Source organism: Excalfactoria chinensis, chromosome 5, assembly GCF_039878825.1.
Source record: "Excalfactoria chinensis isolate bCotChi1 chromosome 5, bCotChi1.hap2, whole genome shotgun sequence".
NCBI classification, from domain to species: Eukaryota; Metazoa; Chordata; class Aves; order Galliformes; family Phasianidae; genus Excalfactoria; species Excalfactoria chinensis.
In genome coordinates this window covers 54,863,412-54,881,961 of record NC_092829.1, presented here as the reverse complement: position 1 = coordinate 54,881,961, position 18,550 = coordinate 54,863,412, and the positions used below count along the sequence as shown (strand labels likewise).

General features: G+C 59.7%; 6 protein-coding genes across 7 annotated transcripts; 4 read left to right on the top strand and 2 right to left on the bottom strand.

The window, feature by feature from the left end:
* Positions 1–663: 663 nt before the first annotated feature.
* On the bottom strand, positions 664–1,842 carry MRPL16 (mitochondrial ribosomal protein L16). Its single transcript, XM_072338106.1, has 4 exons — positions 1,742–1,842; positions 1,548–1,613; positions 1,289–1,437; positions 664–1,202 (listed from the first exon to the last, which is right to left on the bottom strand). The coding sequence occupies exons 1-4, from the start codon at positions 1,782–1,784 to the stop codon at positions 717–719; spliced, it is 744 nt and encodes a 247-aa protein (XP_072194207.1). The 5' UTR covers positions 1,785–1,842; the 3' UTR covers positions 664–716.
* A 1,024-nt stretch (positions 1,843–2,866) lies between these two features.
* Positions 2,867–5,154, bottom strand: CBLIF (cobalamin binding intrinsic factor). The gene is made up of 8 exons (XM_072338083.1): positions 5,031–5,154; positions 4,758–4,931; positions 4,484–4,627; positions 4,258–4,401; positions 3,767–4,177; positions 3,214–3,361; positions 3,000–3,118; positions 2,867–2,928 (listed from the first exon to the last, which is right to left on the bottom strand). Exons 1-8 carry the CDS (start codon positions 5,152–5,154, stop codon positions 2,867–2,869), a joined length of 1,326 nt encoding a protein of 441 aa, XP_072194184.1.
* Positions 5,155–6,619: 1,465 nt separating this feature from the next.
* Positions 6,620–9,253, top strand: LOC140252910 (membrane-spanning 4-domains subfamily A member 12-like). The gene is made up of 7 exons (XM_072338135.1): positions 6,620–6,957; positions 7,461–7,580; positions 7,720–7,776; positions 8,081–8,212; positions 8,523–8,636; positions 8,720–8,803; positions 8,883–9,253. Exons 1-7 carry the CDS (start codon positions 6,868–6,870, stop codon positions 8,901–8,903), a joined length of 618 nt encoding a protein of 205 aa, XP_072194236.1. The 5' UTR covers positions 6,620–6,867; the 3' UTR covers positions 8,904–9,253.
* Positions 9,254–10,212: 959 nt separating this feature from the next.
* LOC140252895 (membrane-spanning 4-domains subfamily A member 15-like) lies at positions 10,213–12,799 on the top strand. Of its 2 annotated transcripts, XM_072338115.1 has the most exons (7): positions 10,215–11,297; positions 11,403–11,567; positions 11,703–11,825; positions 12,043–12,099; positions 12,199–12,360; positions 12,429–12,548; positions 12,625–12,799. In XM_072338115.1, exons 2-7 carry the CDS (start codon positions 11,406–11,408, stop codon positions 12,631–12,633), a joined length of 633 nt encoding a protein of 210 aa, XP_072194216.1. In that variant the 5' UTR covers positions 10,215–11,297; positions 11,403–11,405; the 3' UTR covers positions 12,634–12,799. The 2 variants fall into 2 exon arrangements, with proteins under 2 accessions (XP_072194215.1, XP_072194216.1); XM_072338114.1 differs by lacking the exon at positions 12,625–12,799 and having other exon boundaries at positions 10,213–11,297; positions 12,429–12,611.
* An 18-nt stretch (positions 12,800–12,817) lies between these two features.
* On the top strand, positions 12,818–14,737 carry CCDC86 (coiled-coil domain containing 86). The gene is made up of 4 exons (XM_072338122.1): positions 12,818–13,110; positions 13,438–13,567; positions 13,992–14,066; positions 14,439–14,737. The coding sequence occupies exons 1-4, from the start codon at positions 12,833–12,835 to the stop codon at positions 14,556–14,558; spliced, it is 603 nt and encodes a 200-aa protein (XP_072194223.1). The 5' UTR covers positions 12,818–12,832; the 3' UTR covers positions 14,559–14,737.
* A 156-nt stretch (positions 14,738–14,893) lies between these two features.
* On the top strand, positions 14,894–17,638 carry BAAT (bile acid-CoA:amino acid N-acyltransferase). The gene is made up of 4 exons (XM_072338082.1): positions 14,894–15,362; positions 15,603–16,072; positions 16,333–16,535; positions 17,033–17,638. The coding sequence occupies exons 2-4, from the start codon at positions 15,610–15,612 to the stop codon at positions 17,618–17,620; spliced, it is 1,254 nt and encodes a 417-aa protein (XP_072194183.1). The 5' UTR covers positions 14,894–15,362; positions 15,603–15,609; the 3' UTR covers positions 17,621–17,638.
* The last annotated feature ends 912 nt before the right edge of the window (positions 17,639–18,550 follow it).

Here is an 18,550-nt window from a genome sequence, read left to right as displayed (position 1 = left end):
TCACTTACACTCCGCCCCGCCGTGCTGCGTCAGGGAGTGGGATCGCTCACCTCCAGGTCCCATCCCCGCATCTGGGCCTCCTCAACCCCCAGGAAGCACACCCAAAGAAAGGTAATGAAGCCAGTGAGGAGTCTGGAGCACAGATCTTATGGGGAGCGGCTGAAGGAGCTGGGATTGTTCAGTCTGGAGAAGAGGAAGCTGAGAGAAAGTATTATCGTTCCCTGCTGCTCCCTGAAGTGAGGTTACAGTGAGGTAACGTTGGTCTCTTCTCCCACGTAAGGAGAGAAAGGATGAGAGGTAATGACCTCAAGTTGTGCCGGGGGAGGTTCAGGCTGAGTATTAGGAAAAACCTCTTCGCTAAAGGAATGGTCAGGATGCCCAAGGGGGCAGGAGGGGGAGTCACCATCCCTGCAGGTGTTGAAGAAAGGTGGAAATGTGGCACGTGGGAACGCAACGTAGGGGGTGATGCTGAGTAACAAAATCACACCATCAGCACGGCTGGAAGACAACTCCAAGATCCACGAGTCCAACCATCCACCTACACCAATATTCCCCCACTCAGCCAGGTCCCCCGGTGCCACACCTGAAGGGTTTATTTGGTGGTAAGCGGACAGAAGGACTCAGTGATCTTAGAGGTCTTTTCCAACACCAAAGATTCTATGATTCCATGCTTTCACAGAAGGCTTTATTCCAGAGGCTCCATCCCCGCCTGCGGGCTACACCCTGTGCTTGAGGAAGAATTTCCCCCAGTAGCGCCCCTTCAGCTTCAGGTCGTAGGGGCTGAGGTACCTCCGCATGCCCAGCATGTTGGCGGTGATGATGCGCTCGAAGGTCCAGGGGTTCTGGTTGTTGAGCCTCTTCTCCTCCTCCTCTTCCCGCATCTGCTGCAAGCTCTGGCGGCTGACGGCAACGGCAGGGAAGGGCAGCTTGTGGGCCACCTGCTCGAGGAAGGGCTTCACCTCCTCGAACTCGCAGCGCCCGCCAAGCTCCACCACGAGCCGGCCGCTCTTCACCGCGGTCACGTAGCGGTCGATGGGGCCTTTGCCGCCTCCCATGCGGTGTCCAAGGCTCTTCTTTGTCAGTGGTTTGTAGGGGGCCGGCACGCGCCAGATGGCAAACATGTTCTTGGGGTCCATGCAGCGCCCGATGGTCAAGCGGATCATCTCCAGGTGCCCCCAGTGCAGGTAGCCACCCCCCAGCGCCTGCGGGACGACGGCAAGGGCTGAGGGCCGGGCATCGATCGGAGGCGCCCCGAGCCCGGTGCAACCCACCGCGGTGCGGCGCTCACCAGGATGCCGTACTGCCCCTGCGTGAAGTCCGTGGCCACGCGGGAAGGCCCGCGGATGTCCCGCAGCTGCCGCGGTTCCCGTTTGACCTTGGGCACCGCCGGCACCTTCTCCATGAACTTCAGCTTCGGCCTCTCCGGGATCGTGATGCCTGCGGGGCGGGGGACCGCGAGGATCATGGCGCGGGGGGGGAACGGGGCAGGGGGGAACACGCAACCGCCTCCGGCACCACCGCCCTCAGACACGGGGCGCCGCACTTACCGCTGTAGTCGGGGGGAAGCACGAACTTCTTCAGGCCTGCCCGGGGCACGGCGCTGCCGCCGAGACCTAAGGGCACAGCGAGCGCTCAGGGCCGCGCCGGGGGCACCGCGGAGGCCTCCCCGGGCGCCAAAACACACCTCGCCCCGTTCCCCGCCCTGCAGACCCCCCTCGGGTCCCCCCCGGCCCCCCCCGACCTCCGCGGGCCGCCGCGGGCCGCCCCAGCCGCCACCACCCCATGGCCGGAAGTGCCCCCTGCCGTGTGCCGCCATCGGGTCCGTCTCATCAGCCGCCCGGCGGGGAGCACTTCCGGTCCTCCTGAAGCGTGCAGGTTTAATCTGCTCCCCTGCTGAGACTACCGGGTCAGAGAGCGGAGTTCCCTGAGGATAACTGGTCTGACCTTTAAAGACAGGCGTAAAGAAGGCATTCAGAACCTCCGCCTTTATCTTCAGTGGTCACATTCCCAGCCTCATCCAGTAAAGAGTGGAGATTCTCCTTAGTCCCTCTTACTGTTGCTGTATTTGTAAGAGTTTCTTGTTCCCTTTTACCCCAGCGGTAAATCTCCTTCTGGAAGCTGGGACTCAGCCACCAAGGAGCTGCTAAGTATGAAGGATGCAGTGCTGTTGCTGAGTCCTCTTGGGTGCTGTGTGTTTCTAGGCAGGGGCCTGGCCTGTGCTGCGGGGATGTTGGCATAGGGAATGGCACAGTGGTGATTGTTCCACCCGGATGCCACAGAGCACAGGCAGAACAAGGGATGGGGAATGTGGGTTCTGGCTCTCTGGGCCCTCCCTGCCGGGCAGAGTCCTCAGCCTGACCTCCTTCATGTGGTGCCAGCCCATGTATAGGAACATGGTGTTGTATTAGGTGTACACGAACACTCGGGATGTAACGCGACAGGCCCTCCCCTGCTGGGTCATGCTTATGTAGAAGGGGTCATGCATATGTAGAAGAGGTGTAGATGAAATAGGAAACCTATATAAGGGACTGACACAATCAAAAAAACGCCATTTTACCGCTCACCACATTGATGTAATGAACAGCGTGTAATTTGGTTGGTCAAAGCACCTTACCGAGGGACATGACTTCTAAGGTTACCAGATCAAGGTAACACATGGAACCAGGGAATGTCGCACCTTGGGGGGAATGCATAAGGGTGACATAATAGCAGGAGGGTTGAGTTGAAAGGGACCTCGAAGGTCACAGAACCACGGAGTGGTTGCGTTTTCAGGGGACTGCGAGAGCACACAAGGAAGGAGGTGCTGCAAATGACTCTTTATTGCCACGTCGTGGGGCCCAGCAGGGCTGCTGCTCCTCCACTGCTGTCAGTAGGTGCTGAAGACAGCCAAGATGTGCTCCCCATTGTGCGGCTTGTATGTGCCAACCCCTGCAGTGGGGAACAACTGTGAGGCTGTGGCTCCCCACCACAGCCCCTGCCAGCCCCCCAGCGCTGCCCACCTTCCTCCAGCGCGTCACTGCCACTAAAGAACTGCCAGAAGGTCCGGTCAGTCTCGCTGGCAGCCAGCCCATGGATGGACACCACCATCGGGCCCCAGGATGTTGACACTGTCTTGAAGCTGTGGGGCAGATGGGCGGTGTGAGCGGGGTCCAATGGGCAGTGGGTTGGGGCCCAGGCGGTGGCACTGACCCTGGTATGGCCTCCACTACTCACCTGAACTTGGTGGGGTCATGCCTCTGTGCCTCCTCCAGCACGTCCAGCAGCACAGAGCCAGCTGGGACACTCTCCTTGGTGGTGTAGGTGAAGTACTGTCCAATCAAGTCGTTGATGATGGTGTACTTCACTGTGATTGTGGATCCTGCTGGGAAAATGGGACGGGAACTGTGGGTTCATTGTCTCAGAGGGGAAATTTTTGTCCAACGAGGAAGTAAGGAGAAATAAATGATGGCAAATATGCAAAGAACAAGTGGAAATGTCACGCTGTGACCACAGGTATGTCAAGTGTGTGCCAATGGATGGTGTCAACAAAATGGAAGGGTAATATTTCCTGCAAGGGACCTTTAGTCTCATTAAGGGCTAATGACATACCGAAACCCACATCCATCAACCTAAAAACAGAGTATAACGCAACAGCAGCCACATCCCCCTAATCTGGACTCTTCTAGCCCCATAAGGTGCATACCCAATTGAAGTTAGAAACCCAATTGGATTAGAAACTATAAGGAGAGCAGGGTGGGGGCTCCTTGGGGCTGGAGGCAGCCAATACCTTTCTCAGCTGTCATGCCCCGGCTCAGGATCGGGTCCAGCTGCAGGCTAGTGGTTGTGGGTGCTTCAGGGCTGCAGTCCAGGCTGGCAGAATCCAGGTAGGTTCTGCCCACCAGGGCTGGCAGTGCCTGAGCGACGGCCATGGGCTGCTGCAGGTGGTGTTTGGTGATGGTGGCCACAGGCTGGCTGCAGTCCCATGGCCGTGGGGCATAGAACTTGCCTGCAGCCAGCAGCAGCTGCATGGCCAGACCTGTGCTGTAGATGTTCCCAATTATGCCATTTCCCTCTGCCTGCTTGTCGAGAAAGGCACTGGACACCTTTGTCAGAGCTGTTTTCAGCAGGTCCTGCACGTCCTGGTGCTCAGTCCGGTTGTAGGCACACACCAGTGCCAGTGCCATCATGGCCTGCTCATCTGCATAGCAACACAGTCACTGCCTCCTTGGCACAGACAGAGCCACGTGGAGCACGGTGTTGGAGTGTGGGGGCTCTTACCCACAGAGAGCCTGTCCTGGGAACTCAGCAGCTGCTTGGCCAGGATAACGGCAGCGCTCTGGTAGCCACCTGCACCTACCACACACAGCGCTTGTGCGTCCAGCCCCATGCTGAACAGGGTGCTCTGTGGGAAGCCATTCTCCTCTGCAAAATTACAGGGTTTCCTCAGCCAGCACGGGTCAGAGACGCATCCCTGAGTTGCAGTGTGCCACTCTGAGCCCCATACCCCAGTGTGCCACCTCCTGGTCTGTCTTCTCCTGAAGGATGCTGAGCAGGTCAACGCTCTGCCCATGCACCTTTACGTGTCTTGGGTTACAACAGGAGGAGAGCAGGGACAGCGTGTACAGGGCCACCTGGCCTGAGGACATGTCTGTGGGGACAGAGAGTGGCCAGTGCACACAGGAGCTGGGACCCCAACCCACTGTCCCCAGACTACGGGACAGCCAGCCCAGGACTCTGATGCTACAGGGTTCTGGGATGCCCCCTGAGGCACCTTCTACCTTTCGCTTGCTTCACTGCCGTCTCCTTGATCTGCTCAAACAAGTACTGCCGGGCCTTGCTGCTGTCCCCAGCCAGGCTGAGGGCCAGCAGCACACTGGGGTTGGGCGGCTCGCTGTCCATAGCTGAGAGCTGCAGTATCCCCAGCATGCGGGCACGCTCCTTGGTGTTGACGGCTGTGGTGAGAGGGAGCAGGCTGGGATGTGCTGGGCAGCCCGTGTGTCCCCTGCTGGGTTTGGACCCATTCTCCTCCCCGACATCCCCATGTTACTCACTGCAGTCCTGGGGGACCGTGCCTTCTGCCCCACAGCCTGCGGCTGCCAGAAGCACCGCAATGCTGAGAGCCACGCCAAGCATCCTCGGAACCTCAGTGCCAGTGGTGCCCCTCTGATGCCACATCCTCTCTGCTCTCAGCTGCCTCCAGCAGTGCTGGGCTGACCTGCTGCTCCTGGGGGCTTATCTGTGTGCCTGGCCCTGGCACCCAGGGCTGCTGCTCGCTGACCAATGGGGTTGTGGTGCAGCCAGATCGGGAGTGGCCATCTACCTTGGCACTGGAACCAGTGCAACAGGTCTGGGACAATACAAACAAGTCTGGTGCCTGGCACTGGTCTCCCCGGACTGTGCTCACACATCGCCCCTCTGCCCGCAAAGCAGCCCTGAGTTGTCCCTCCCTGGATCGTGCTGATCCCCCTCTGGAAGCTGGGACTCAGCCCTGTGCCAGCGAGGAGCTGCTAAGAATGCAGTGTTGTCACCGAGCCCTCCTGTGTGCTATGTGCTTCTTGGCAGGGGTCTGGCCTGTGCCTCATGCTTCATCACCCACAGTGTTGGGGTGGGGATGGTGACAGGATGGGGATTGGAGCTGGAGCAGGGCAGCTCCACAGCCAGGTGTGTATGGAGGCATGAGGACTTCAGTGACTCCAGGGAGCAGTTTCAGAAGGATACCGTTCATGTGGGTCTTCCTCTGCTGTCTCCTACAGGTGGTGGGAGCTGCCGGCAGTGGGGCCTGCTAATATCTCCATGCAACAGCTACGTGGCTTGCATTTCCCTGTTCCTGCAGATCTCTCTTCTCCGAAGCCTGAGTGTTTTGGTAATAGATGTGGAATGAAGGTGGATGGCTGTGGAGTAGTGCATCCCATGCATGTGAGAGCTGGAGGAGCGTGCTGCACTGTGGCATAGCTGGGTCTGCTCCCAGTGACTTGGGGTTGGTGGCCAGCTGGGTGACTGGGGGGAAAAAGGGGTCCATGGTGTGATGCTGGTAGAAGGGCAGAGCTCTGTGCCCATGGGAGTGTTTGCCTTTGGGAAAACCTTGGGAAAAAGTGCCCGGTACTTGCAGCTGTGTTGCTGGGTAGGAGTGTTAAGGGGGAGAGCACTGTGGGGGCTGTGCTTTGGGATGAATTGGTGGGATATCCCCCCAGGTTGGGGGGGTTGATATCCCCCAGATTGGAAGGTACAGAGGGGCAGCAGCACCGTTGTCCTCCCACCTCCCTTCCCAAGGAGCAGGGCTGGAGACCAGGGAGCTTTCCCAAATCGAGGGGGGGGTGGGGGACGCTGGCACCCATTTGTCCTCCTTTCTCAATACAGAAGTGCCCTCCCCTGCCCTAGCAGCCCCTTCAGCTGCATAGACCTACGGGGGGGGGGGGGTGGGGGAGGTGCGGGAGGGGGCTCTTTTCTCCTCAGCCTACCCCGCAGGGAGGAGATGTTCCTGTGCCTAATGGCTTTGATGGAGCTTTCTTCCAGGAACTCGCTTTAAGCTGCTGTAAACAGAACAAAGAGGCAAAGAGGGGTTGTTGGGTTTTGTTGGTTTTTGCTTTTTCTTTTTTGCTTCTTTTTTTATTATTTATTTTTTGGAGGGGAGGGGGGGAGGGAGGAGGGGGAATTCTGAGCGCTCAGTGCCCGCTCCCCCCTGCCCCGTTGTCCCCCATTTGCTCCAGCAGCTCGCACACCTCGGACTCTCACGACGGTCACGCGTGGTTGCCCCCTGACATCACGGCGGAGGCTCCAATCGCTGGAGCGGGGGCGGCCCCCGGTGCTCGGGACCGGGAGCGAGCGGAGCGAGGAGGGGGGGAAGATGTAGATGGAGCCGGGGGGGGCTCCGGTGGCGGCTCTGTCTCCATGCAGGGGATGGGGACGCTGCGGCTGGGGAGCCGTGCCGTCATGTACACGGCCGAGACCCTGCCCAAGGGCAAGAACCGAGTGATGGGGGTGAGTTGGGAGGAATGGGGGGGAGGGGGGGGTGGAAGGGGGTTCCCATCCCTATGGCACCCCTACACTCCTGTTACAACTCCTCGTACCCCTGCTGTACCTCTCCAAAATGCCCCCACCCTTAGCATCCCTGAAATGTTCCCCTTCCCCTTGGCTGCCCCCAGACCTTAGTGTTGCTGGGTGGCACAAAAACCTTCCTCCCTCTCCCTCCCTGTGCATCGTGGTGAGGGAAGCTCCCTTGGGGCTGGGGGAACAAAAGGGTTAACCCTTGACATGGGGGGTTGGGGGCACTGAAGGGTTAACCCTCGGCTTGAAGGTGGGGATGCATAGGGGCTGCATGCCTCTCCCAGTATAGCACACAGCAGGGATTTGTCCCCCACGCATGGATTCCATAGATATGGGAACCCCTTCCTAAACTACAGGGTTGGAGACCTGGGGTTTTGGCCCCTAAAGCTCAGGGGCTGCCCGGGGGTGGACCCAGCCCTGACCTGCCATCCCCTCAGACTATCCAGATCATGACTGGCTTCATGCACATTGGCTTTGGTATCGTCCTGACCACACTCACCAACGTCTACTCCTCCATCTTCATCACCGGCGAGATCCCCTTTCTGGGCGGTGTGTCTGTGCGTAGCATGGGGCTGGGGGCTGCCTGCCAGCTCCCCCCGCTTCCTCTGGAGATGGGAAAGCTGGGGGGGGGGAGTGGTGTTCTATGTGGGTCTGGGGACACGGGACTGAGCATCCCCCTCCCCTCTCCTGGTGCAGTTCATCATCTCGGGCTGCCTGTCCATTGGGGCAGAGAAGAATCCCACAGAGTGTGCGGTGAGTGTCTGTCTCCCCGTGTCCCCCCTTCCCCCCCCCCCTTCCCCGCCCCAAATCTATAGTGGGAGATGGGGAGCAGCACATGCACGGGTGAAACCCGCTGGGGCAAAGCTGCGTCCCCATTTGAAGCTGGTTCTGAGGTTATTTCTGTCAACGAGCAATGGGAAGAGGGGAATTAACAAAGCTGGATGCAGCCCTTTTGCTGTGTCAGCAGCAGTGCTGGGGGAGCGCTGGGGATGGCCCTGAGCTGTTACCCACAGCTGTGGGGTAAAAAGGGCCAGGAAAAGCCTCCCCATGCCTGCAGGTGAAGGGCAGCCAGGCCATGAACATCATCAGTGCCATCTTTGCGCTCCTGGGCATCGTCGCCTTCATCATTGACCTCAACTTCAACGTGCTGTACCGCTCCAGCGAGGATTACTACAGCTACCTCGTCCTGGTAGGTGGGGGTGCAGCTCCGTTCAGCCTTTTGGACTGTGCCTCGGAACACTTCCCTAGTCCTATTGGAGTCTTGGCTCTATTGGGGCTCCTGTCACCCCCTGGGCACGGTGCCATCGCCTGACCTATATTGGGCTGGTGCTGTGGGAGATGACTCATGCCCTGCATGTACCTGGTTCTGCCTGAGCTTTGGGAAAGCAGAGAGGTAAAGACAAAGAGCTCCCCAGGCTGGTGGGAGATGGGGAAAATCCTCAGTGCATGGGGGATGTCAAGCACCGGGCACTGCTGACGGAACCTTCCCCACTCTGGAGCTCGCAGGAAATGGCATCTCCATCGTGCTGCTCATCTTCACCATCCTGGAGTTCTGCATTGCTGTCGCCACTGCCAACTTCTGGTGCCGGGCAACACGCCTCAGCCCCAATGAGGTAGCGGGGGAGCAGCAGGCAGAGCACGGGGCCCTCATTCCCCTGGCCAGGGATCAGCACGGGATGCTATTTTTCCCCTGCAGGCCATGCTGATTGTGCCCAGCACCACCAGGGTGGACCTGGCCGTGGTGCAAGCAGAGCTGCCACAGCCGCCCAGCTACTCGGAGGTGAGGGGGCTCTGGGAGGGCTGCATCGGACTCCCAGCTCTTTGTGCACCAGCCCTCTCTGAGCACTTCTCTTTTACAGCTGGCAGCTCCTGAAGTATAGCTGGGCAGAAAGGATGTCCTGGAAGCCACCTGCAGCCCCAAGGCATCAGCACCTCCTCTTGCTGCATCGCAGGCTGGGGCCGTGCTTGTAGCCCCTAAATGTAGCCCCCTGTCCTCCCACACCCCTTCCCCTTCCTGACCCCCATACCCCACCAGCTCTCACCTCCTGGCTGCTCTGGGGAGGCTCTGGGGGTGGTCCTGCCCCATTACCCCAGCCAGGTGTTGGGCGCCACGCAGCAGCCGGACTCATTCCGTTGTCAGCTCAGCCCTTGCTGGCTTCATTTTCTCTTGAAAATAAAATAATAAAATGCTGTGGCCAGACCTGGCTCTGCTCCTTCAATGGGGGGGGGGGGGGGGAGGGTGAAAGGGTTTGCCTGGGGAGGTTACAGCTCCTGACAGATTTCAGTTCTCTATCCTCTGCTGTGGGGGCTTGCGCTAAGGAGAGACTGTGGGGATGAGCCCCAGCAGAGGAGGATTCATTGGAGAGTATTTTGCACCTTCCTCCGGGAGGAGTTTTGGGTCAAGTTCCGTGTTTTCTTGCTCATTTCACCACCCCCCTCCCAGTGCTTACACCATTCAGCCAAAACCTCATGGATTATTCACTCGCTCTCAGTTATTTCTGGGCTCGGTGCTGAAAAAATAATGAGCCGGTTTGGGAGGAGAAGCCCTGGAGGTGGGGGGAGTGCAGGGGGAAAGGATCGTACTGCTTGCCCTGCACTCACAGCACAGCAAGCTCTAACTCCCAAGGGCCCCCCTGCGCACACCCAGCTCCGTGCTGGTGTTTTGGCCACCCTGTGCCCAGCACCCTTGCGGGGTCCAGACACACCCCGCCATGAGCTGGGGACCTGCACCCATCCCTGGGTGAAAGCAGAGCAGGAGGCAGCTGGGACGGGCTTTAGGAGCAGCACGGCCCACTGCTGAGCAATGGGTGCAGAGATGAAAGCCAGCTCTTCCTTTTTTACCCTGTTTTCTGAAGGCTGCCCCAGAAAAACGCAACTTCCCCTTTGAGTAATCAGTGCTCTGGAGAAAAAGCTGAATTCTGCCTTTTGCTATTTTTTATGGGGATATCAAGTTTTTTTTTCACAGGAAGCAGAAACTTGCTGTGAAAAGCATTTACCCACCGTGACTTGTTTTCCTTGGAAAAAGCAGGGATTTGGATCGGAAAGAACCTGCAGCATGCAGGGTTTTGCTGCTTCCCGGCATCTGCTCAGCCAGACGCCTGCGAGCTTCACCTCCTCTGGCATCTGCTTCTAAACTATATTCTGACATCCTACCTTGGGCTCCTGCCATCCCCAGCTGGGCCTGGCTTTATTTAGAAAGAGAAGAATGGCTTTCTCCACGAATTCTTCTTTCAGAAATGGGTTTTAAGGCACCTCAGTGAGCCCCCGCTGCTGGGATGAGAGCTGCTACAGTTGCTTCCAGCTGAAAGGTTGAAGCACCGGGAACGCTTTCGGGGCCTGAAAGCACAGGTTTGGGAGGAAATCCACCGCAGCGAGTGGTTTCAGCTGGGAACACAAGCTGCTGCCACTCGTGACAGGAGACACAAAGCAGCCTCGCCCCAAGCCCTCTGTGAACCAAAACAGAGTGGAAAAGTTGCATGGACATGGAGATGCCAAGAGGTGGCCCCCATGGGCTCACACTGAGGCTAGAGCAGATGTCCCAGCTCTACAGCCAAAGCAAAGCAAGAGGCACTTCCAAAAGCTGCTTTTGGGACGCAGCCCCATGCCTGCCCCTGTCGCAGGGGGCACACACCCATTTCCTGGGGCAGGATCCCTGCCATCCTGGCTGTTCTTCCACGTGGCTGTTTTCTGGCAGAGCCAGAGCATGGTGGCCTGAGGAGGAAGGAAGGGGCCCCCCAGGTGCCCTTCGGGAGCTCTCGCTATGTGCTGTGGCTCCGTTCCCAGTCTGAGCTCTCATTTCCTATCGGAAACGACTGCATCCCCCATCCTTTCCACAGAGGAGCAAGCCCCCCAGTTTGTGACTGTGGGTGGACTGCCATCAGCAGGGACAGGTGCACGGAGACAAGGTGGCTGGGAGGGAGAGAGAGCCCTGAAAAACACAAACAGGTAGCAAACAAGGTTCCTGGGCACTGACGGGGTTTAGGCCATGTGTCATATCACTCCCATTGTCCTTTACGGAAAGCACCAGCCAGAGCAATGGTCTCTTCCTCTGATCACTGAAGCCCACTGCAGGCACTCAGGGCGGATTCATCTGTGGGTTTTGCAGCTGCTCTTCCCTCTATTGGCAAAGCTGCCTCATTGAGCAAGAGGGGCCTGACAGGACTTCCGCAAACAGACTTCCTCTGCGGACCAAAGGGCAGTGGCACCACAGCCCCCATACTCCACCTAAACGTCCCAGGGGACAAAGAGCTGCAGCATAAGCCAGGCTAAGTGAGGTACAGGGCACAGGATGGGACACGGGGTGCAGGATGGGATCTGGGACGTCCCCATCGGGGACACGGACCAAGCACAGGCCCACCCCCCTCCCTGGGCCTCTGCAGGTAATGGCAACCACGGTGACAGAATCTGGCGGCGTGCGGATCATCACAGAGGTCATCTCAGCCACAGACCCACGGGCAGCCCAGCTGGCCTCCAGCTCCGTCCGGCCCACTGTGTCTTCTTTCCAAGTCAGTGGCTTCAGGAGAGCACAGCCCAAAGTGCTGGGGGTGAGTCTGCGCTGCGGTAGGGCACATCCCCTTGGCACTGTGCTGCTGATGCTGGGATCGGGGTGGGATGCATGTAATGGCAATGCCGATCCTTGCCAGCACACGGGGGATCCCTTCTCTCCTGTCCTTTCCCAGACCATTCACATCGTCACCGGCATCATCCACTTGTGCTTTGGCGTCATCCTGACCTGTGCAGAGAACAACCATGTCCTTTCCATTCCTGTGGCCAGTGGAGTCTTCTTCTGGCTCGGGGTCCTGGTACGCAAGGGCACGCTTGGGTTTCAACCCCTTACTGCTCAGAGATATGGGGCTGGATCCCCTTGTCACGAGGGGCTCCTTGTATACCTCATATCCACTATTCTTTCTGTGGTTGGAGAGTTGGTGAGGGCAGACCTGAACACTGGAGGGGCTCTGGGATGGGTGATGGGATGGGTGCCCAGCTGCTGCCTCTCTTCCTCCTGTGTTTTCCGAGCAGCTCCTGGTTTCGGGCTCTCTCCTGGTGGAAAGCGAGAAAAGAGAGAACATCCTGCTGGTAAGGGCTTTGCGTCACACAGCCCCCACGAGACACTAGGAGGGCTGGATGGGAGACGCATCCCTGTAGGGGTGACCCTTCTTGACGTGAACCACGCAGGTGAAGGTGTGTTGCGTCGCCAACACCACCGTCATCCTCAGCACGCTGGTGGCCATGCTCATCCACATGGTGGCCATCACCCACAGCATCCCCGGCTGCAGCAGCAGTGCCAGCATGCCGCTCCTGGTGCGGCAGGAATGGTGCTCCAGCGCCGAGACCAAGGTACTGCCCGTGGCCGGGGGGCAGCGCGCCATGGGGCAGCAGGCTGCTAACTGCCTTCGTGCCATCAGGCCCTGAGCAACGGCTTCGACTCCATCCTCGTCCTCTTCGGCCTGCTGGAGTTCTGCACGGCCGTGGCGGCGCTGGCCTTTGGCTGCACGGCCATCAAGCAGTACAGCTACACACGCATGGTACGTCTGCTCCGCCGCCTTCCCCCCATCAGCAGGCCCTGAGCCGGCCCCACGGCTCCTCCTTCTCCCTGTGCAGGTGCTGTAGTGAAGCCCACGCCATCCCTGCTGCTCCCCAGAGCCGGACGGCGCCCAGCCCCACGCACTCCTAAACACAAACAGCCCAATAAACGGCCTTTCCCCCAGCCAAGGCTTCGCGTTTCTCTGCGGGTCGGGCAGCACGTCGGCTCCAACATGGCGACCGCCACCAACATGGCAGCTATAAGTCCGAACTGAGCGTGCGCGCGATGCGTAGTGACGTCATCTCTCGGCGCCGCGAGGAAGGCGCCGCGTGGAGGATGGAGGGATGCAGTGCAGCGGCGGCGGCTCCGGGCCCTGAGGGGCTCAGCGGGGACAGCTCGGCCCCCGATCTGGTCCAGCCCTCAACCGCGGGTCCCGTGTCTGAAGTTCCGCGAGCTCCTGCCCGTCGCAAGGCCGCCAAGAAGCGGAAAGAGGCGGCGGTGGCGGCCATCCCCCGGGGCAGGCCCAAATCGGGGCGGGTGTGGAAGGACCCGGGCAGGAAGAGGTGGGGATGAGGAGAGGCCGCGGGGCCTCCAGGCTGTGAGGGGCTCTGAGTGTCGGTCCGGTGGAGGTGAGGGCCAGGGGGCGCGGGGTTATAGAGGGGGGTACGGGGCTGCGGTGGGGGAGCTCCCCAGGAGGCCTTAGGGTGGTTCCTGAGCCACGTGGGGGCTTTGGGGGCGGCCGAGGTGCTGTTGGGAACCCTGAGTTGGGGGTCAGAGGAGGCGGAGCTGTGACAGGGCTTGCAGGTGTCCCAGCTCTGGAAAGCTTTGGGGTGGGGGGCAGGTGGCTGTTGGTCCGCCTCTCCCCATTGCAGCCCCACCTTCTCACCCAGGTTCTCGCTCATGGTGCGAGACAAACCTCTTCGCACTTCGTGGGAGCGGAAGCTGAAGGAGCGGCAGGAGAAGAAGCTTGTGCAGGACCTGGTGCAGCAGCTGCAGGAGGCGAAGCAGAGGGAGAGAGAGGTAGCGGGGTGCTGCGGTTGGGAGCTGCGCCGGCGGCTTCTGCATCACCCAGCCCTCTGGGGCAGCTCCCACCCTCCCCTTGGCACACGTCTTTGCCCACGTCCCAGCCCTGTGGGCTGCTGCCCTGCAGTGAGCACGTAGCCTGCCCACTGCCAAACTGCACTCTCCTATTGGATCCCCTATTGTCCTGCCAGCTCTGTGCCCAGATAATCACTTTCTGCAAGTTGCTGTTTTGGGATGAATTTAAAACTCGAGCCTCGTGGAGGGTGGGGAAGGAAAGTGGTGATGGCTCAACTCTGTGTGCCAGATTTCTGCATGCGTGGGCATTGCTATTGCCCTGCAGCTCCTTGTCTGGCCCCTCTGCTCCCTGGGTTTAAAGCTGGAGGGTGGGAGCTGCAGGGACGTACTGGTGCTGCTTCCACAGGAGAAGAAGCGGCGGCGGGAGGAGAACCTCAGAAGGCGTCTGGAGAATGAGCGGAAGGCAGAGATTGTTCAAGTGGTGAGTCCAGAACTGATTGCTAGGCTCTAGTTTGATTTGGCTCCTGCTTCAGTACCTCCCCCTACCTCCACCCTGGCTTTAGAGGGGCTGGGGAGGGACAGTTGCATCTCCATGCGAAATCACTCCAGGAGTAACCCATGAGGTGACAGAGCAAGGGATATGGGGCACCAGCAGTGCTCCAAGCATGTGAGGCTTTGGTAGGGCTTCTCTACCTTGAAGAGACCTGGGGGGTGGTGGGATAAAGGGGGATGAATGTCTCCTGTTCCATCCCTCCCATGCAAGAGCTGGGGGAGCCTGGAGAATTTCCTGGGAGTTTTAGGATAAAATGCTGCCTTTCCACCTACCTGAAAGCTGCCTCTCTCTGTTCCCCAGATCCGCAACCCAATGAAGCTCAAGCGGGCAAAGAAGAAGCAGCTGCGCAGAGTGGAGAAGCGGGACACGTTGGGCATGCTCCAGAAGGCACCCGTGAAGTGCAAAGCAGCTGCAGAGTGAGGCTGGAGTTCTGCAGGTCCTGCTGCTCTCTGGGGCCTCAGTTCTGAATGGACAGCAGGATGGAAAAGGATCCAGCTGCTGCGTGCCCTGTCTTGTGAAACCAGGTCGTTGTCAGTGCCTGGAGCTGGACTGAGAACTACCCAAATCTACCTTTTCTTCATTAAAAGCAAAGAGCTCCAGCCTCGCCTTCAGGGAGGCTTCTGTACCCCTGGGCTCACAGCACTGTGGCCCCCTGCCCCTGGGGCTCCATTTCCTCTGGGAGAGGACTTGCTCCCAGGATTGAGTGCTGGGGTGGGGGCACCTCCACTGTGTTGCAGAGCAAGCTCATGGCGGCCTCCAGCCTCCTGTCCTGGGCTGGGGGATAGTGGGGAGGTGGGAGGAAGGAAAAGGCTTGGAGCTGGAAGTCCACGTGCACCTCTTCACATCTGTGGTTAGATTTCTTGCCATATAAGTGCCTATTTCTGCTTTTACCTGCTGGCTGTGTTTCCCTGTGCTGAGCTGAACGAGCAGTTGCTGGAGGGGCCATCCCCGTGCACCCGGGACAGAGGGAAGCATAGGGAGTTAACAACTGTGGATGCGGCATTTGTGGGCTCTCCAGTGGGGCAGGCGGAGCTCCCCGCTGCTGCATCACCACCCCCAGCAGGGGAAGGGCTGAGGAGCCTGCCGTGGGGCGTGGCAGAACTGTGGGTCATTAGCCTCATGGCTGCATTCCTGCCGCTTCCTGGGTTAATGATTGCTGGGGTGGTGAGGTGCTGCCAGTCCCCAGCGCACAGCAGTTGACTTGGCCTTTGCCTGCGCTGCGGGGTAAGAGGGGCTTGGGTCCTCTCCACGTGGCTTTGGGGCACGCAGGAGGTTTTCCAGTGTGGTGTGTAGTCCATGGAGGACTCGGAGCTCTCTGGGAAGGGGGTGAGCGTGGGGCAGTGGGTCTAGAGTGTACTATAGCCGGTGCTGGGGAGAGGAGGTGGAGGTGAGTGGGGAGGGAGCTCCTGGGGCCGGGTCCTGGAGCAGCACACCGACGTGCTGTTGCCGTGCTGCTGTCCCCAGGTGCACCATGGTGCAGGTGACGGTGACGCCAAGCTCCTCGCTGGCTGACCAGACGGTGCAGGTGGTGGTGTCCGGGCTGGCTCCCTCGCAGTTGGTGACTCTGCGTGCCTGGCTGACGGACGAGCACGGCGAGCGCTTCCAAGCGCGTGCATTCTACCGCTCTGATGAGGAGGGCACGGTGGATGCTGGGCGGCACGCTGCCCTGGGGGGCAACTACACCGGTGTCTGGCCCATGGGGCTCTTCTGGTTCCTGCAGCCAGACAGCCTCTTCAAGCGCCTGGTGAAGCGCGATGTGATGGGCAGCCCCTTCCTTGTCCACCTAGAGGTGTTCGATGGCCTCCGCCTGGTGTCGGGGCAGCAGGACAAGCCCCTGGCCGCCTGCACCGCTGAGCGGTGGTATGTGGGCCCTGGTGTGCAGCGGGTGCCCATCCGCGAGGGGAGGGTGCGGGGGGCCCTGCTGCTGCCGCCAGGTAAGTGTTGGGTGCAGGAGCAGCCCCAAAGGGTCTCTGGGTCGCTGCCCTACTGGCTTGGAGCCAGAGGTGGGATTGGGGGGTTCCTCCATGGGAAGACCCCAAGGCTGGGTTTGGGCTTTGGGATGGTGGCCAAGGGGCTGGTGGCACCCCCTCGGTGATGGGTCCTCCAAGGGGGTCCTCCAGAGCCGGATTTGGGCTGTGGGATGGTAACAGGTTAGTGGCACCCTTCATGGCGTTGGGTTCCTTGCTACCTGCAGGCCCGGGGCCCTTCCCAGCGGTGATCGACCTGTTTGGAGGTGCAGGTGGTCTCATGGAGTTCCGGGCTGGGCTGCTGGCCAGCCGAGGCTTTGCAGTGCTGGCTTTGGCTTTCTTTGCCTATGATGATCTCCCCAAAGGCCTAACCCAGCTCGACCTGGACTATTTTGAGGAGGCTGCCGAGCTGCTCCTGCGGCACCCCAAGGTGAGTGCTGTGGTGTGGTGGGCAGCCCCAGCAAACAGGGACACGCTGATGAATTGAGGGTGTCTGAAGGGCTGGGATCATCCTGGATCTGTCCTGGCATCCATGGAGGTTGTGTTGAGGAGAGGTGTCCTGGTGGCCAGGAACGTCCTCCTGGTGTCTGGGAATGTCGTTGTGGACATGCACAGATCATAGCATCACAGAATATCCCCAGTTGGAAGTGACTCACTAAGGGTTGCTGAATCCAATTCCTGGCTCCATGCAGACCACCCAAGAACTACACTCTGTGTCTGAGAGCAATGTCCCCATGGCTAGGGCCATCCTGAACTTGGGGACATCCTGCCGACCATGTCATGATGACCAGAGGCGATACCGTAGTGCACGAGGAGGTCCTGCTGGCTGAGATGCCTCCTTGTGAGCAATGCTTCCCCAGTGATCATGGCTGCCCCAGTACCATCCCATCAGTGCCAACCCCACCCCTCTGTTCTTTCCCCCTGCAGGTGCGAGGTCCGGGGCTGGGTGTCATTGGTGTGTCCAAAGGGGCTGAGGTGGCTCTGGCCATGGCCGCCTTCCTCCCTCAAGTGGTGGCCACAGTGTGGATCAACGGCACCAGCTTCCTGTACGGCAACCCGCTGCTCTACAAGGGCCTCCGCATCCCTTCCATCCCCTACCAGACCGAGCGCGTGCTCTTCACTGAGCTGGGCGCCATGGACAACTCGGCCATCTTCGCCGACCCACGCAGCCCAGCCTGCAGCGCCTCAGCCATCCCAGTGGAGAAGATCCAAGGCAAGGTCCTCTTTGTGGTGGGTGAGGCTGATCGCAGCTTCAACAGCAAGCTCTTCGCCCAGCTGGCCACGGAACGCCTGCCGCAGGATACCTACCGCCTGCTGTCCTACCCGGGGGCTGGCCACCTCATTGAGCCCCCCGGCTCACCCCTCTGCAGCATCTCCAGCCTGCGTGGCAACCCCCTGCCCGTGGTGTGGGGTGGAGAGCCCGAGCCCCATGCCAGGGCTCAGCAGCACTCATGGCAGGAGATCGTGCAGTTCTTGGAGCTGCACTTGAGCCCCGCGCCTGCCATCAAGCTGTGAGATGCTCAATAAAGGCAATGGTCGCACCTTAGGGCACGGTGGGAGTTAATGAGTTTTGGTGGAGATTAATGAGGCCCTTTGACCCGGGTGTGAGTGTGCTGGGCAAGGAGCAGCAGCAGCCACGTTTCCTGTACCCAGCCCTGGAGGGGGATTTTACACTTGGGAGTTGCTCTCCAAGTAAAGGGAAAACTGAGCCCATGTCTCGTTAAGCCGTGTTCTCTTACTGCTGAGCTGAGTGTGACTATGTGCTCAGAAATCATCCTTTCTCCTCCCATGGAAAGGGAATGTTCACCCTTTGGCTGCCTGGCTCCAATGGTTGAGGCTTGATGGCTGAGCTCCAGGGCTCCTTGGGTCTGTGTAGGCCTGGAACAGGTCTGGATCTGGCTGTGACCCCAAATCAGGCACTGGGGCCGGGGTGAGAGAACTTAAGCTTCACTAAGGGCAAGACCCATAAGAGAAACCAGGGCAGGATGTTGGGGGGGTGGTGGGGGGTGGCGGGGAAAGGGAGTGCACAGGGAAGACAAATGAAATGCTGTTCTCAGCAGCAACCTGAGGGGAGCAAGGTCCTTCCGAGCCCCATGGAGCACTCCCCACACCTCCAGCTCAGACACAATTCACCTCCAGGTTTTCCTGCCCCCTCCACTTGGTGATGGTGGGCACGCCAGCGTGCTGGCACTGAGCACCTTGGAGCACTGCTGCCGTTGGCACTAGAGCAGCGTGAGGTGGCAACTGAGCCAAGGGGTGGCCGGGGACCCCTGTGCCCTGCTGGGAGCAGCAGTCTCAATTCCCCATTTGCAGGAGCATTTCCCTGAGCCCATGACAGCTGTGGGGCACCGTGATCTCCAAATGACTTTCGGTTCCCCTGCAGCACGATGAGTGGGGCAGAGCGACCTGGGTCTGTGCGTGGGGGCACCCCTGGCCAAGAGAGTG